This window comes from Atractosteus spatula, chromosome 11 (assembly GCF_055471065.1).
Source record: "Atractosteus spatula isolate fAtrSpa1 chromosome 11, fAtrSpa1.hap1, whole genome shotgun sequence".
Lineage (NCBI taxonomy): Eukaryota > Metazoa > Chordata > Actinopteri > Semionotiformes > Lepisosteidae > Atractosteus > Atractosteus spatula.
The window spans coordinates 44,531,691-44,550,756 of NC_142716.1; the positions used below are offsets into that span (position 1 = coordinate 44,531,691).

General features: G+C 42.2%; 1 protein-coding gene across 1 annotated transcript; it reads right to left on the reverse strand.

Moving 5' to 3' along the window:
- Window positions 1-547: 547 nt before the first annotated feature.
- Window positions 548-15,870, reverse strand: tmem235b (transmembrane protein 235b). Its single transcript, XM_088927646.1, has 4 exons — window positions 15,693-15,870; window positions 9,351-9,431; window positions 7,880-8,017; window positions 548-2,568 (listed from the first exon to the last, which is right to left on the reverse strand). Exons 1-4 carry the CDS (start codon window positions 15,868-15,870, stop codon window positions 2,324-2,326), a joined length of 642 nt encoding a protein of 213 aa, XP_088783772.1. The 3' UTR covers window positions 548-2,323.
- Window positions 15,871-19,066: the final 3,196 nt, after the last annotated feature.

Here is a 19,066-nt window from a genome sequence, read left to right on the forward strand (position 1 = left end):
AACTATCCTGTAATGCTTAGTCACTTCCATTGATTTTGAGATTTCTGTCTGGTTTTAAAAACAGCCTATCTTTGATTAGTATTCCTAGATAGAAAGACGAACAGCTACAGAAAGACGAAGAGAACAGTAATCATAACAGGGCCACATGCATCAGCAGAAGGAAATTGTTTAGTTCAGTTTCAGCTAAACAGTACATTACATTAGTATCTCATTTTAAAAAGGAACCCTCATAGTCTGATAGCACCAGCCGCGCTTACACAAACACACACATTACAAGACAAAATGAGGTTAGGTGCTGGCTGTGTGCTCCCCACAGAACACATTGAACCTGATATGGAAAGCATTGTTTCTGGTATGCCCAAGAAATGACTGATTTGCTGTAATCATCTACATCTCCACAGGTTTCACATGCTTTTTAGCTCCCAGAACTGAACTTAATCACGTAGGCATTTCTCATTACAATGTCCAGAACATAAAGTCTTACCTGTTCTTTTCTCTTGTTGCTAAATCAGTAACAGTTGATGCAAATGTAAGATGACTACACTGCTGGGTGACCAAGTGTTATACATTTTAATGGAGCAGTCTGATTCTGCAGTGCTAGAGAGTAAAAGACATTCTTATATTTCTTAAATTTGATGTAATACAAACATGTTAACATGTAACTGAGTTTTGCCTTTAAAAAACTTTCAAGATTCTTCTCTGATCATGAATATTAGGCGAGACTAAGGATGGGCTGGGAAATGTGAACAACTTCTCCACATCTGGCAACATACCAAATAATTAATAATCTTCTGACTGACAGCTGAAGAGTTTTGAAAAGTCAAGGAATCCTCTGCTTCTGAAATCTCAGACGACATCTTTTATTCCAAATCCCTCCTTAATTCAGTTTCTAAACATAATAAAAAAACAATGTTTCAAAGGTGAATGTTTAATAAACAGGAAATACAATGTACCTCTTTCTAGCTGTATTTGCATAATTAAATCACTGGCTCCCATCATATTATAAAGTGCAGTCAAATCGAGGTAAGAGCATTAATCCCTAAAATGTACAAGCTAGTTTTAATTAGGAATTAATGATTAATGCCAATTATGACTCCCCAATCCAGTTAATTAGTCAGTGTAATCTGGCACTTCAGCTCTCCTCTTCACATTAGCAGAAAGACTTCTAATGATACTAGGAGAAAGGAATAGTGAATGTGAATTATTCTGGCATTAGTGTTATTAAATATTGAACATTGCAGCTATTTGGCAATGGCTTATTTTGTTGTTGTTTTTTAAAAAAAGATGGTGTAGTGTTTATGGTGCAACTACACCAAGCATAGCATTGCTCTTGTGTGAATGACAAATTAGTGGTGTTCTTTGACATCTGAAACCATTTTAAGGATCAACGTGTATTGGGAACTTCTGCAGCTATGTACAAAATCAATAGAAGTGTTTTACCTCATACCCTAGAAGTAAACTATTTGTAATACACATTCATGGATGCTTCGCTAGGAGGAGAAAGTATCAGTAAGAGAAGCTGGGAGAAAAGCAGGAAAAGTTCAGAGGACGTAACTCCAAACAGGACAGAGCTTGAAAGGCAATTGCCACTCCCAGCTGTACACACAGACATTTTAACACCAAACTGTAACCCTGTCAAGCACCTGAATCAACAGTGGCCGAAGACACAAAAGCAATGTAAAACTTTAAGAATTGCATCAGAATTGCAGAATGGTTGCATGTTATCCACAAGCAAAAAGCTTATCTTTGCATAAAATAGCACTGAAGCTACACAGCTGCCCGGACATTGTCATGTCTTTTCATACAGCCCTACAGTCATGGAATTCACAGCAGTGTACCATACCCTTACTGTAGAGGTGTTAATCATAATTTTAATAGAAGTTATATATTTTTTGTTTTTAGAAAAATACTCTGCATACTAGCTTGCTATCAGTAGGGACAGCACACATCCATTCAAAAAAAAAGCTGCAGCTGCTGAAGGTTTAATGGATCATTTGCATATTTCATGCTACTTCTGATACATTCCCTGAGACAAAAGCAATGAAAGAATGCAGCCCTACATCATGACCAACTGGTTTAATCAAGTCCTGTTTTTGTATGGCTGAAATGCAGGTTCAATGGCAGTAAATAAGCACTGAGACAAGGAAAATGCTCCCCTGGTGTGCCGAGTGCAGACTCGGCTTTTGGAAAAACAATCAGCCTGGCTGTTTCAGCTGAAGACGAGAGCAGCCTCCCACTCTGGCTCACTGCATGAACAGCCTGCGGATTAGCTCTGGTTTATCGGACTGAATGCAAACCCGAGGTGGGTGTGGCGCCACCCATTCTAGGCTAATGAGATGGCCGGCGCCAACTCCTGTCTGCTCTGCAGGTAGGTGATCCTGGCTCCCAGGAACAGAAGCACTCCCGTGATGACCTCCAGGGCAAACGAGAGCCAGGCCAAGCCCATGGACCAGCCGAAGGAGATGTGGACATGAGTCATGCGTGCCGGCCCCACTGTGCGCACTATTTCCTCCAGGGCCATGTGGGAGTAGCTAATGTACACACTCACTCCCGTCAGGGTGATCCCGCCTGCAGGGACACAGAGGGACAGTGGGATTGAGCACGGAAAGGATTCCCCACTCGGTCAACATTACTGGGTCATACACATCGCTGTGGTGGAGTTCAGGGAGGGGTCAAGACCTTTGTCGTGAGGAGTTGCAAGCATAGGTCAAGCTGCGTTTGTGTTGCCCAACAGCAAAAAACATCCATCCATCCATCCATCTCTTAACCACTTCATCCGATTCAGGGTCGCAGGGGAGCCTGAGCCTATCCCAGCAAGCAACGGGTGCACCCCGAACGCCAGTCCATCACAGGGCACACACAGACACAGACACGCACACACCTGGGCCAGTTTTCCCAAATACCAATTTACCTACCAGCATGTCTTTGGACTGAGGGAGGAAACCAGAGCACCCGGAGTAAACCCACAATAAACAAGGACATACACACTGCACACAGATCGCACCCCAGGTCCTTCATTGAACCCTGGATCCCATAGCTGTAGGCAGCAATTCTAAGCACTGCAGCACCATGCTGTCCAGCAACAAACATTTTGGAGTTTAATATACATCAGAACAATATTATATAGGATGTTACATATAATATATAGAATGTATAATGTGCTGCTTCAAAATGTTTTAATATTGTATAGGCATGCAATAAAAATGAGATGAAATACTAAAACAATGCCGATGTTCCTACAGTAAATTACAGTAATAAAAAAAACATTGATATAAAATGCTCCCCTCATTACTGTATAATTATAGAAAATGTAATGATTAATTAATATCCTATAACGGGGTTTTTTATACACAGTACAACGTAAATTACCATTACTAGAAAGTGTACTGGGTTTGAATTATACTTCTATATGTTCAGTGAATGAAACAAATTCTAAATGAATGATGTTTAACACATCTCATTTGCTCCTTATTAACTTACATGGGCTTCTGTCTATAGCATAAAGATTCTTTTGTTAGCTGGTACAAACAAAACGTTGTCCTGTATGATACTTAAAAGGCACATTTCACTTGTTCATTGAATTCTGATCCCAGTCCTCTGCCAGCGGTCCTCTGTTAACACAGAGCACCTGACTTGTTTATTACAGAGCTTTCAAGTCTATGTGGCACCAAAAGTGTCTGCATTCTTAATCTCTTTATTTTAATAGCATAATAAGAGAATCTAATCATGGTATTTAGTCTGTTCTGGTACAGTGTCAAGCTGAATTAAGAAGTCCCATGTTCTGCTTCTCACTGATTGAATTATAATATTTAATTTCTGTTAACAGTAGCATCTCTGAGCTTCAGTCCCAGCTGTCAGGGGGCTTTGAAAGGTCTAGGTATGAAAGATGTGCTTCAAAAACAAGGAGCAAACAACAGTTAACAGTTTTCTGGTCAAAATATCTCCTAAACATTGAAATGCAATTGAGATGAATTGGCATGCAATCATGTATGAATTAAAAGCACTTAATTCAGTGTAGAAGAACAAACCTTTTCCAGTTTGTTACCTTTAGAAGTGATTTTTCAGCCCGCACAGTCTGTGGAAAGACATCTTTAAACAAAGACTGAATTTTTTTTTTCAAATGTCATATTCATCTTGAAATGTATTTAGAAGACTTGTTCTTTTAGTTGTTACTGTGGGGAATAGATTACAATTAGCCCATTTTCTTCTTTTTGCTTCATACTGCCTTTTTTAATGAAAAATATGACTTAGCCCTTGTGTTCCCACTTGCTGCTTAATATTAAATTGCTGTTCAGCTAACAGAAGCCCGAAGGGTGAGCAGGAATAAAATGAACAAATGAAGGTGGCAGTTTTCATCACATTGGGAATGATAGATGGGCTTTTAACAATAATCATGCTGCCGGCACTACGACTGTCATTGTAAATAGTCATAAGCTCAGTGCCCTGGATAAGAATAAGCAACAAATTTGCAAATGCTGTTAAAGCGCAAATAACTCCAACAGATGGTAAAAGGCATGATAACAAACACGGGAGAAATAACAATAAAAGCTGGTGTTAGCAGAAAAGATCACTTTATTGGCCACATACAATTTCTTGCATTAGGAATTTGTCTTTTTGCATACCTTTGTGTGCTCTCCATGAGACACACAGACAGGAAGAGAGAAGCTTGGGGTCAGAGCACAGGGTCAGCCATTGTACAGCACCCCTGGAGCAGTGGGGGTGAGGGGCCTTGCTCAGGGGCCCAACAGAGTAGGATTCCTCTGCCAGCCACAGGATTTGAACCAGCAACCTTCCACCACCACTCCCCGCTAAAAACCCTAAGAATTTTATTTTTAAAAACCCCAAGATAGCGATATCTTCTCTGCTACAGAAGAAGAAAACTGATGTTTTAGACAAGTATTTCAACAGTTTTAAAGGCTTTGACTGCCTCAGGCAAAGCTGCTCTTTAGTGCCCATTAATACAGTCTGTGTAACTCTGTAATTCCCATTCAATTCAAAATACTGAAAAAAGGCGTGCCAGAAATTAATTTGGTACAATACTTGCTTTTACCCGTCTCTTTTAGATTTCAGACATTCCTCATTTTCTTTTTTCCTGTCTCAGCTTTGTGCGAAGCTAATTTGCCTCCCCTGCAAATGCCCTGTCAATCATTTTTGCATGTTGCCGCTCAGCATGAAAAGCAGCACTGTAAAAACAAAAGCATGCTCAACTGATCCGTCAGAAGTCTCCCGGAGAAGGCCCCGTTGTGAGTTGTTAACTGTTTGAGGTTGGTCCTATTTGAACCTAGCTATGTGTTTCGACATGCACGTTTTGAGTCCATAAGTGCAGTTTGAAGCTGCAGCTCGCCGTGCTCAGTTATGTACAGTAAATACACAGGAAATCTACGCTCCTTTCCGAGTGTTAATCATTCCGTATTCCCCCCTTGGCAGCTGCGCCCCCTTAAACCCACTGGCCTTATCCGTGTGGCCAGGCTGCGACTGGCCTGGCTAAAAGGGTCTGCTCACATCCATCGTGCTAATACAGTTATAAGGTCACCTGTACCAAATTTGTATCATGCTGGTCCTGTATCCTGCTCAATACTAGACTTAGACAGAACATATTGAAAGCAGGTGCAGCCTATTGCACATCCAATTTAAAACAAACTGCCTTTCAAATCATTCCATACCACACCAGGCCTTGCGTTTTGGTTCGACATACTGCCTAGGGGTTAAAATAGGTTCCACTTCATCACTGGAGTTCTAGAAACAAGAAAAATCTTTCAGGCCATGAGCTACTGGATCATAGAGTGAAATAAGAGGAATGTGTGGCTCTGTGAAAAGAATGTCAGTGGAAAAAGAACTCTGTTTGTCATTATTTTCCTTAAAGAAACAGTGGGTTAGAGCACTGGAGTCTTAATTAGATGGCTGAGAGTTCCAAATCCAGGATTGTCAACAGCTGTTTAACTCTCGCACAAATTATTTCATACAGATTTAAATGAAACACTGAACTCTATAAAGGGGTACAAATACAAACTGCTTTGGAACAGGCCAGTTGAATGAATCAATTAACCTAATGGTGCAGTGGGTCAGCACTGTTGCTCCACAGGGCTAGACCCCAGGGGCAATTCCAGACCAAGGGTGGAGTTTGCATGTTCTCCACTCCTTCACAAGGGTTTCCTCTGCTCCAGTTTCCTCCCACAGTCCAAAAACATACTGGCAGGTTAATTGGCTTTTGGGAAAATCGGCCCAGGTGTGAGTGTGTGTGTGTGTCTGCTCTCTGATGGACTGGCGTCCCGTTCAGGGTACACCCTGTCTTGTGGCTGTTGCTTGATGGGATAGGCTCCAGCTTTCCCATGACCCCGAACTGGAAGAAGCACTTGAAAATGGATTGATGGAATGGCAGATCTCAGTCCTTGAATGTTATCTTTCAAGCTTTAAAAATACATGCAGGGGAACAGGGGTAGCATCTCAAGTGTCTCATCCAGAGTCTATGTTTGCTCTCCAGAGTGTGCCTAATGGCCTGATGTGATACAGTTTGCAAATATATATTTAGTTATGTTACAAAAGGTCATATCAGATGTAGGTGTTCTGAGATGTTTTTAAAACCATCCGTACAGGTTTCAATCATGCCTCAGAGCTACAATCCATAAGCATGCTCATTCTGAATACATCCCGTGTCTTTGGCTTAATGGCTTTGCTAGAATAATTTGTTTATGCATGATGTTTTAATTACCAAAAATGTTGAGAAGGATATAAAGAAGTCATAGCATTTCGCTGCCCTGCTGACATATGCTGTAGCTCTATTGCTAGACACAGCAGATGAGGACCATCTGCCAAAAATACCATCAGCTTTTAAAGACACCTTTATTTATATAATCTAGAACTCCATTTGCAAATTGGAGCCATCAAAACAAAAACAAATAAAATGCAGTTAAAAGCTCTTCTGGTCCATCAAGAGACAGCTCATGATTTGAATGCGGGAAGAAGCTTTTTTAAAACAAATTAAAACTGATTACAAGGCTAAAACATGCTTCCAATTTTTGACATTACCATTTCTACTATTCATAGGAGCAATGATGGCGATGGTATGAAACCCAGAATGTTTCTACTTGTCTCTGACAAATGTGTTTAACGTCACACGGAACCCCCTGCTTTGCAGTAGGGCTCACATGTGCAGGCCAGACAAGGGAAGGTGTTTTTTCCATAACAACATATCGGGACAACTTCAATAATCTCGAAGCCTGTGAGTTACTGGAAGTCACAGGTCCTGCCATGAGGTACCGAAAGCCTCAGGGAAGATATGAGTGTGTGGTGCTTTGAGGGATTCATTTTCTGTACACCATTTGGGATGGGCAGACTCAAACTTAACTTGAACTTGAAAATTAACTTGAAGCCAATTTGTCTTAATTTACATAATGAGAACTGCATTTTGTTACCAAGCTTAAATAGCAACAGGATTATTTAATAAGAATGAATTGTTAATTAGAATTAACTGATAATATTTTTTTCCCTTAGTAGATGGATTTTACAATTCAAAAGATAAAAAGACTATACTTTTTTATGTAGACTTATTATTAGTAGTATTAAACAGCTTTCTAAATCCTGTAATTAATTTCATTCCAGATTCAAAGTCTCTTTTTCCTTCTGGAAAGACTAATATGTAGATACACCAGGGTAATGGGAATATTAAATAGGGCAGATTTGTTGCATCAGAGGTTATAAAACACCTACCAAACACACCAATACCTTCCCAGGTATGAACCAATCCTTTCTTTCTGGACCTCTTTCAACTGAGCAAAGCTGACCGCAGCCCCAGCGACAGCTACCAACAGACACACAACATCAGCAAAGCCCCAGGCGATGCTTGTAATCAGGGAAAGTCCTTCCAGCGTCGAAGACTTACTGCAGAGGAGGAGGTAGGCGCCCGTACCCACGAGAAGGGGGCAGCTGCGCGCCAGGGAGCTGACAAGACCGCAGATCCCCCCGAAAACCAGGAGCACCAGGCTGAGGGGCAGCACGACGATAATGACCTTCTGCATGTCTGCAGGGAGGGGCAAGAGAGCAGGCAATCACATCATATGGACACAGACAGACGCATATACCACATACAGCACACCCCGCACCCAGAACCCCATCACATCTGTCCTGCTGCTACCCAGCTAAGCACTGGGTGAGCTACAGCAGGCGCACTAGCTTTCCCCTCTGACCCGAAAGGACACATAACTGTAGTGGAGAGAGTCATTCCATCCACAGCATGGGAAAACTGAAGCACTGAAATGATGTCCCTTGAAAGACATGATATCAACTTTGTGAAGCACGTTTCCTCCCAGAAGTTGAATGGCTGATCATTCGGAGATTTCCTTCAGCGTAGTCTCCCACGTCCACCCGGGATGCCACTTGAGCGGAACGCCAACTGGACATGGCACCCCGGTGCCGTCACCCAAGGGGGCACTGATGATAAGGGCCGAAACGGCACAACGGTGGTAATCTCAACAGGAGTGTGAACAAAACCAAAAGATAAAATTATCACTAGGTTGTGGGGGCATGGAACAAGCTACCCAGCCATGTCACTGAAGCCAAAGCCCTGGCTTCCTTCGAGTAATGGGATCCTCAGATCAATTAACTTCTTTCAAACAGACCTGATGGGCCAAATGGCTTCCTCCTGTTTATAACTGTTCATACTGCATGTTCTTCTCTCGTGCAGCTGCAGTACTCCATGACACAGGTGACCTTACACTGTTTATAATAATATAATAATAAACAGTGGCAGGAATTTGGTCATTTCAGAGCAGGTGGGTGTACAGCTTAATAACTATGTGCATCACAAGAAAGACATTAATTATTATGTGTAGGTTAGTAATTTAAATGTACTGCCTGTCATATAATTGCTACATTATTTTGCTGTGATTAATATGCATTTTAGTTAACAAAGGTTATCTTTGTCTGGCACAATTCAATTTACTACAAAGACTATGCAAGTGGATTTTTTGAAAACTGCAAAGAATGAAAGCTTTGGTACAATAAAGACCACTGTGTCAGACTAACGTCTTTTTTTGAGGACTGCTTAAATTAATTAAACCTCTAATTAGACATGAGAGAGACAGAGTTTAAGTAAAGATGTTGGCTTTCATGAAAACAGCATTGGAAGGGATATCCATCGTCCTTCTCCAACACACACACTCCGTGGATCTGGAAGACCTGAAAAGGCTTGAAAAATAAATATTTTTAAAAGGCGGCGCTTACGTTTAATGGAAAAGAAATACGCAAGTTATTATTATTAATCTCTTTGTTTGAATGCCTTCGGCTGTCATCTTAGTAAAGCAATTCTCAGTAGACCTACACTGGAAACAAAGAGCAGTGCAAAGGGTACTCACTGATTAAATACCTCTCAGCGTCTGAGAATTTGGAGGTGTCTTCAGTGAAGGGATAGACGAGAGGGATACAGGCATTGTTACCTGGGACAGCAACACAAGAGGAGAGAGGTGAGAGGTTTAAAAAGGTGTTAAGGTGTTGTAAAAACATTCTTCCATTCCCTTTTTTCAATTCAATTCAATTCAAGGTGCTTTATTAGCACAACCGATGGGTACAATCAGCGTTGCCAAAGCAAATAAAAATAATAAAATTAACATGAAACAAAACAAAAAATAAAAGTAAAATAAAATCTATGGACATATTACAGACATTGCTTATTTATTTTACGTTTATTTTCTCTCTGTAAGCATATCAAAGAAAAAGGGATGTGTGAGATTTTCTTTGAGCTTTTACCTGCTGCACATTGTTTAAGCAATTTATACATTGTAAGCAACTGCCTCATGTTTTTCTGGTAAATCTCTTTGTATACCCTGCGCAGCTAAAAGTAGTCTTCTTAGATACCTGTAGGGCAGCTAAAAATGGATTTCTTAAGAGCCTATCCAGACAAGGATTGGGCCCAAGGCAGGGCACACCATGGACAAAACACCAGTTCATCGCAGGGCACACACAGACAAACACACACTCTCACAACAGGGACAACTTGCCCCTAAGCTAATTGACCTACCAGTATGTCTTTGGGCTGTAGGAAGAAACCAGAGCCCCTGGAAAAACCCTAATGAACTCAGGAAGAACATACAAACTCCACACAGACAGCACCCCAGGACTAGAATTGAACCCACCAGCACAAGGCAGCAGTGCTAACCACTGCACCGCCGTGCTGCCCTATATGCCAACTATTCTGAATAAATACAGCACAAAAACTTCAAGGCTAACTGAATACTTAAGGAAACAAATCATGAAGCAAATATTAGAGTTATCAGCGAGTACTAGGGTTGCCACATCAAACATAAAAGCATTGTAGTGATTCCACACTGATGGCACTTGTGTGGGTGGAGAAACAGAAATACTTCAGATTATTTTGAGTTAAACGTTGCTCAAAGGTAACGTGTGTGTTTTGTGCTTACAAGTCAGGAAGCAGATCAAATATATCCCAGCATCCCAATGATAAGGTGACATTGTAACAGGAATTCCTAAATCTAAGGCTTTGATGGATCTTCATCGTGACCCTACAGCTGACCACAGACAGAAGAAGAGAAATATGCAGCGCAGTGAACTCAAGGGACCAGAGAAAGAAGACATGCTTGGCCAAGCAGTAAGTTACACTTGTATTCGACCTTAAACCACGTGTCTCAAATGCCTACATTCTGCATTCCATTAACCTCAAAATATTCAACCAGTACCAAAACAAAACATCTCCTATATTTCTGCTGATTGTTGCAGGATAAATACAAGCAGCATTAAAATCTTTCTTTTTAAATTTTAACCTGTAACTTTTAATCAGCACAAGGAACAGAAATCACAGACTGGCCATGTCCAGTCAGAGTGGTAGTTAGTCTGACAGTGACCAGGACTCCCCAACCCACGGTCAAGTACGTGTCTCCAGGACCTGCTGGGCTTGCGAGGGAGAGAGTGCCCCCTGCTGGATGTGCAACAGCCACACCAGTGACATGCTGAGAGTGTCTCTGCGAAGGATCTGTTACCTGAGAGTTAAGCCCACTCTACTAACACTCTATTAAACTACCAAACTGGGAGGGCATAAAAAGAAATAAAGCATGCTTTTTCTAAAAGAAGTGAAGGACTAGCCATCTTACAAAACCATCAGCAAGGTCTTATGCTTTTTTATACAGCATCTCTATCGAACACGCTGTATTTCTCCATTCACTGGACTAACTCAGTACTGCATCTGCCCAGAGCCCCAGGTTATTCAGCTAAGCATGCCAAGAGATCCAATCACTTCTTACCCTTCTTCTTCTCTGCAGTAAACCATTACAACTTTTTTGTTAAAAGAAATCCCTGTCTTTCTTTTTGGGTCCACTCAATGTTGAACGTGACCAGTACCTCAATATGCACACTGACCTACAGTTTGGGGGAATCCTGGCCACAACAGAACAAGGGCACAATCCAGGACGTTTGGGCTCAGCCTGGCTCCAAGCTGGGCTCCAGACCGATACACTGCGTTTGCTAAATGACCTGGAAGCATTTTAGGGTCAGGAATACATTTTTCCATACATGACCAAACATTAAAACAAGTCCGTAAGATGTAGCTCCCTGTTTTTGCTGTTTGGAAATCCACATGTCAACAGTCATTTAGGTGCATATGTCAAAGTCTCTGTTAGGCACCGCAACAACATAATTTCATGTCGTATTATAAAGAGAGTTGAAATGATGTAATTCATACATAAATTATACTGCTAATCCAGGAGTCAGTCTTAACACTCTTGGATTGGCACATCAATAGTGTCCACACCACCCTGAGCCTCACCTTATTCATGATATCAAAGCAAAGTTCAAGCAGGCCCGGAAAGTTAAACAGAAGCTATTTGCGCCGGTTAGTGTTCCTGGGCTGCAGGTTTGTTTTGTGTGAGCTCGTAGCCGGGTTATTTTCTGCTAGACCAAAGAAAGAGCATGGAGCAAAAGGCTTTAGTAGAAAGAGGTATGGTCCCGCACTCCCCGAGGAAAAACCTATTACTTCACAGCATTTTCTACACACAAAAAGAGCGCTACGTGTTCTTCAGCACCTCCATTCCATCAAAGCTCCTAGCTCTTTGACACTGGCCAAGCCATTAACTTCCAGCGACATTCCCAGCGCAGCACAGTTTGCTCGGGGGGACAGGCTATAACCGCCGTGCCCGGTTAAGACACATGGAATGCAATTAGAGAACTTTGATTTAATAATCCACCCCAGGCTCTGGAAGGATATCGCATCGATCTGCATGTGCCTCTCCACAAATTTACATCATATTGCGTGGGTTGCTTTCATTCAAAGTGCTTGCCTATCTTTTGATTGTTCTGTCGAGCAACAAGTTCAATTATTTGGAAGGAGAGCTGGCCAGACTAAATCCTACATAAAATTCAAGACCTCGCCTAGAAGAAATATGTTTTCCTAAATGCACAAGGCCTCAGGCACAAACATATTGATGTATTTTTAGAGGCATGCCCTGACTTCATAATTACATTACTCTGAACGATTTAGCATGCTTATTTGATGTGCATATTTCATCATTACAATCTCCTCACTATTTGTAATGATCTTGAAAATGACTTAATTATTTTGGGGCAAATGGCACTTTCCTTCTTGGATCCTGCTCACCATGTTAATTATGCGCCAAGCCGTTAAAAGCTAAATTCCTCTTATTACACAAATCCCAAGAGGCCCCTTAAATTTCTGTATCGAATTGGCATTTGCAAACCTGAATGTACAAACCTAAACTTACCTCTGAATTAATATTCACTGTTTTTATTGGGCAGGAGACACAGAAATACTCAGATGCTCATCTTGGTCCCGTTTAAGTCAAATCAAGGGATCAAGGCAAAGGAAAGAGAAAGGCTCATCGTCCAGTATTTTTTGTCGGTATTAGCAAAAGCGCTATATAACTGTATTCGTTGTTATTATTATTATTATTATTATTGATTTAATACAATACATTGAGATCAACTAGAAAATGTGTTGACATTCTCAAGACACCTGCCAGGCTTCTCCCTCTTAAGAGACACAAATCCAAATCAATTAACATCCAACCGAGAGTCATATTCTCCCTAATGGTCTAAAGATCCAGAAGCCTAACTCGTTTGCTCTCTAGTAGCTAATTGACCGGCAGCTCTCATTAAATCTCATTAAACCTCAATGCACTTTCCTTACTCTTTGATGCTGTGCATTACCAGATTACTGGCCAGTGTAAGTGTGCTGTATGCCTGTGCACGATTCTGTGTGTAGGGTCCTCTGGAGAAACATGCTTGTTCACTCAGGCGGAGCAGCTTCAATCCTGCTTCAGCTAATGACACAAATCAGCTGCAAAGATGCCTCAATGGTCCTGTAATGGCAGCAATTGGACGTTTAAATGATGGTGTGTCAGCGCACGTTGTACCCACGTTGTCGGATTTTGTGCTGTTGCAATGTGCCTCAGTCGGATTGCGGTACACATGTAAGTTGCTTTAGTTGAAAGCACCTACCACATACTGTACGTTATTAATATTACTTTGATCAACATACGTGCAGTAAGAACTAAACTGGCAGCTGGCTGAAATCCCCAGGATATTCTTTTAATTGTGGGATTAGGATGCCAGCTGCTGTTCTCCAGTGAGCCAGCGGACTCGCAGATCAGGGAAAGCTGTGCGACTCAGACATGTGCCGCGGGGAGCGCGGTGATACAAGCAAGATCAGAGCCCAAAGCCGTAAAAGAACAGTGTGTATTTCTTTTGAATTGTAAATGAAAGTTTAAATGGTTTTCTAAGTGTGCTTGCTTCCTCACACGCTCCGCTAACAGCAGCGGGGGATGTTTACACTTTGCGGGCACTTGGTCGAGTCTTGATATTCAGGACCCACTTAAACGCAACCCCGCGCCCCTTGAGGCTAGAGGAGGAGGGCGGGCGTGGTTTTGCTTTGGTCCATATACCGAAATGGAGCCCTACCGATGCCCTCCCCCAGTCCCCCATCTCAACCTACTGCACAGAGGACGTCCGCATTCCTCCGGCACTGTGGGGTGTAGCTGGGGTTAGCTATAGTCTCCTTTCTATCCGTTTCTTGCAGTTTCGTAGTCCGAACATGCAGAACGAGCCTAAAGCGCTATTCAATTCATTTTTATATAGCGCCTTTCACAACAAGGTTGCCCCAACGGGCGCAATATGATGTCAGGTGGGACACGGAAAGCTTTGAACTGTACAGGTACGAAGTCATGACAGCATATTTGCCTGCAATGTGGAAAGTCGATTAAGGAAACGTACTGTTAAACGTATTGTGTGTCATTCATTCATTTATCATTCATTATTAATTCAATCAATTAATTAATTGTTAATTGTTAATTGAGTTAATGCGATGCAATACGTTTCGTAGCATTTTAGTAGCCAGAAAATGTTTCAAGTGATTGTAACTGATATACAATAATAATATACGTCCGTCAATTCATCCATCCGTTTTCCAACCTTTTCATACACTGTAGGTTTGAGCCGGAGCCTATCTCGGCAAGCAGCGAGCGCAAGGCGGGGTACACCCTGGACGGGACGCCAGTCCATCGCAGGGCACTGACAGACACAGACCCTCACACACTCACACTTGGTCCAGTTTTTCCAGAAGCCAGTTTACCCACCAATGTCTTTGGGCTGTGGGAGAAAACCTTAGCAACCGGACGAATCCCACGCAAAACACGAGGGAGAACATACAAACTCCACGCACAATTCTAGTGGTGAACCCCGAACCCCAGCAACGCTAATCACTGCGCCACCGTGCCGCCCCGAATATGCTCCCTAAATAAATATGTCAGCCTTCCTAAGATATATTTCTCAATTAGCCCTTGCAGCCAGGACTCTATATTCCTCCACAATTAAACACTGACGTGAGGTTACAAGATGCCTTTCTAAAATAAGTACAGCATCTGAAAAGACACAAACCTGAAGACTTGAGAGGCAGCTAACATGTCAACACCTTCCTGTACCACAACAGACGTAAATATGTTTTTGTTACACTGGGTAACAGCTGGAAAGCCGCCTGTACAACAATTTATCGCGCCTTCATTTGATACGAATTGTTTCTGATTATCACGACTCGCGACCCACGCTCCAGCCTGTAAAAATCTCAAAAACCTCAACGTCGCAGTCATTTTCCATCTGCTGATCGGAGGAAAATCATTCTTCAGAGTGTAATATTAACACTTTCAGTTACAGCACACTCTTCATTCAGAAAGAACCTCTGTATTGGATGTAAATTTAAAATGGTTAATTTATGAATAAACAAAAATGTGAATATATTACATCCATAAATTGCAACACACACATATATATAAAGCAATGGACAATATTTCTCAGTGCTTTCCCGACTCTTCTTAATATTGCCTTCTAATTGTTTAATTGCGCTTTAAATATTGAACTTAAATCTGCCAGAAAAGTTAGGCACATCTCTTTTTGTAAATCCATTGCTACAAATATATTTATCATACAAGATGTCCTGATACGCTATTTCTTTATATTTTTTGTCTTCTATTTTTTGTGGGTTGTGTCCTGCTCAGGGACTACAGAGGTAAATGAGCTTGTTTAGCTAGCTCTGGTTGCATCTCAACAGCTGTGTGCAGTCACTGTTCAATATGCTGAAAACTAAAATGACATTTTTTCTACTATTAGGTTTAACAGCGATAGGTGTGTACTACCTCTGCCCGTACTGCTGAGGTCTGTCGTGCTGTACGCTACCTTCATACCTTCGCAAGTTCTCCACAGTCCAGTATGCGAGCTCAGTTCTTCCGACTTGGTTCCGTTCGGTTTATTCACCTCCAGAATGTACCAGTACTCGCTCGCTATTGCTGCTGCCAGGAAGCTGAAACTGAGCAGCCCCATTAAGCCCGCGAGAACAACCGCTGCCCCGAAGTTCATCTTCATTAACGGCGGGTGGCGAGAACAGATCAGAGCGAACGGGATCGCGACGCCTTACGGACTTTAATTCAGTCTCTCCGTGTCCTGGTTGACGTTCCTCTTCATTTCCACTCCGTCTCTCTCTCTTCCTGGAGCAGAAGTATTGTGAATGCCTTTCCTCGAATCGCCAACTGGAGTAGCTGACGTGTTGTCTCTTAACTAATTACTAGCCCCACTCACGACCCTTGCTCTAAAACCTTCTGTTTTAGAAATAAAATTGGTCTAATGCGAAGAACGGTATTTTCACGGTTTTTCGGATTGAAGCAATGTGTTCTTCCAATGGCGATACACCCTCCCCAAGACAGACACCTTAAAAGGTTTTTTTTTCCTGTGCGAAGAAACACAGATGTGAGTCTGCAGCTTCCGAAACCGACAGCAAGAGAGCTTAGCACACTCAGATCTGCGCCACTGTGCCTAACTCTCTCATCCCACACCCGGCAACCGCACTTAATCAAGAAGGAATAAGCTTCAATCACCACTTCAATAACGGTGATAATCAAATGAATTTTCTTTCCTGCACCTGAAAAATTCCTGCCTGTTTACTGTTCTGCGCAAGAGACAGGTTACCCTAACAAGAGAGAAGCAAACTTCAGTCAGTGTCACAATACATAATGATAAAAACACAAATTAAAAAAATCTAATTCTGTGAGTAGAGGGTCCGTCTCTGCTAGGGAAATGCAAACATGGAGCCTTCTTCAGGTGACACCTGAAGAAGTCTCCACGGCCGAAACGTTGTGTTCTCTTTCTTCTTTTTTTTCAGCATGGAATAAACCTATTACTTGTTCCTTTGCAGCCTACGCATGCTGACGCAGCTCCCCACCTGAACTAATAAAGCAAACTCACCTGTCCAGTAGACAAATAGCCATCTGTCCATTTTCTAACTGCTTAGTCCAATTCAGGGCCTTGGGAGAGCCAGAGGCTATCCCCACAAGCAAAAGGCACCAGGCAGGGTACACCAGTCCATCACAGGGAACACACAGACACAGACATGCACACCAGTGCTGGTTTTCCCAGAAGCCAATGAACCTACCTGTACAGTATGTCTTTGAACTGTGGGAGGAAACCAGAGCACCCAGAGGAAACCCACGCAAACTTACAAACACCAGTACCAGGGTTGAACCACTAACCACTGCGCCACCATTCTGACACCAAAGTCAAGAGCTGACAGGATGTCTAAGAGAAGGAGGGCTGTTACTCTAGATCAGGAGTTCCCCGTATAATAATAATAATAATAATAATAATAATCCTTACACTTATAAAGTACTTTTATGGATGCTCCACTCAAAGCACTTTACAGGTAATGGGGACTCCCCTCCACCACCACCAGTGTGCATCAGCCAGAGCGCACCAGTACGCTCACCACTCACCCGCTCTCAGTGGTGAGGAGAGCAGGGTGATGAAGCCAGTTCAGTGATGGGGATTATTAGGAGGCCATGATGGGTAAAGGCCAGGGGGAAATTTGACCAGGACACCGAGGTAACACCCTTACACTTTTCGAGAGACGCCGTGGGATTTTTAATGACCACAGAGAGTCAGGACCTCGGTTTTACATCTCTTCTGAAGAATGGTGCATTTTTTGCAAAAGAGTGTCCCCCTCACTATATTGGGTGCACTAGGACCCACACAGTGAGCACCTTCTACTGGTCCCACTAACACCTCTTCCAGCAGCAGCCTGAGTTTTCCCAGGAGGTCCCCCCTCCAGGTACTGACCAGACTCACACTGAGCTCCAGTGGAGCTGTGGGGTGAGATAGCTGAAGCCACAGATTCACCCTCAAACACCCACCCTGCAGACACATGGCCCCTCTGGCCAGTTCCAGATCACCCAGAGGGCATCTTGTTTTTCCCGCTGGCTCATTAATTGCAGTTCCTGCAGAGCGTGCTCTAGCATTTATACATTTATACTAGCGAAACAGGAAGAAGAAGGCCATCTGTTTCAGGGACCATGTCAGAGCAGTGTGGATCAAAACTGCTCATTCTTATTTCACATTTCCAGGCTATTTTCGCATCCATTCTCACATGCTATTTCTTTTTACTCTACCCACCCTGCTGTCGTGTATTTTTTGCATACTCCCTCATTCATTCACATGCCTTCAGAAGGCCAGAAGGTTTTTCTTTTACTTTTCGACATGTACCTTAATTATAGTCATTACTGGCAAATGGCTTGAAATGCTATGGTCTCGTCCAAAGCCTCACATTTCCATTTATTCCTCAAAGAAATAAAAATAGAAAAGCACTTTTAAAAATGGACGCAGAACAAAAAAAAATGGAATAAAAACAAGTGAATTTGTGCAAAATGAGTGGGTTAAGAACGCAAGCCCACGTAATGTATTTTTCATTTGGTTTAAAAGGGTCTGAAGTTCTGTTCATATTTCCCACCACAGAACAAATCGGAAAACACAAAAAAACATGACGCACATCAAAATAAAAAAAAATGCCTTTATTTCAAAATAAAGCAGAGACTAATATGCCTGGAGACTAATTATCCTGCTACTATACTTCTGCATCTGGTGTAATTCAAATGTAGATAGCTAAATAAAGCACTCACAAGCATTCCGGAAAGCATGCATTTCCTCTGTAGTGAAAAAGGGAAAATTCATCCAAAGAGATGACTGAGGTCTTGCAGATAACACCCATTCTCTCAGTTCCCTGAAAGAATATGTAATATCATTTGATTCTCACTTTGTCTAGTAATGATATCACGACACAAACTCACTTTACCTGTACCTGCTCACCCCTGTTTGCTGTCCCGGAACAGGACATAGTCCAAGTGAAATGAACACACCATCCCAGAACTGTTGAGTGGATCTGTAGTTACACAATATGGGAACACGCTTGCATTCTGCACTGGTGCACCAAACAAATGGGTGCATGCATTCGCTTAATATACAAGATGACAGGGCATTGTTACTGATGTTTCAAGGTTTGTTTGATCATGAACAGAACAGATATGGAGCAGAAGCTGAGCCGTAGACTCCTTTCCCAAGGTTTGAATCCCAGGTAAGTACACACTAGCGCGGCATACCTGAGCAGGGGTTTTCTCCAGAATACTCCAGCAAGCCTGACTGAGTAAACAGATCCCCACATTGACGTGCTAAAATAAGAAATTGTAATCCTTGTAAGTTGCTCTGGCTATTAAGTGGCTGCTAAATGTCAGCTAAACAA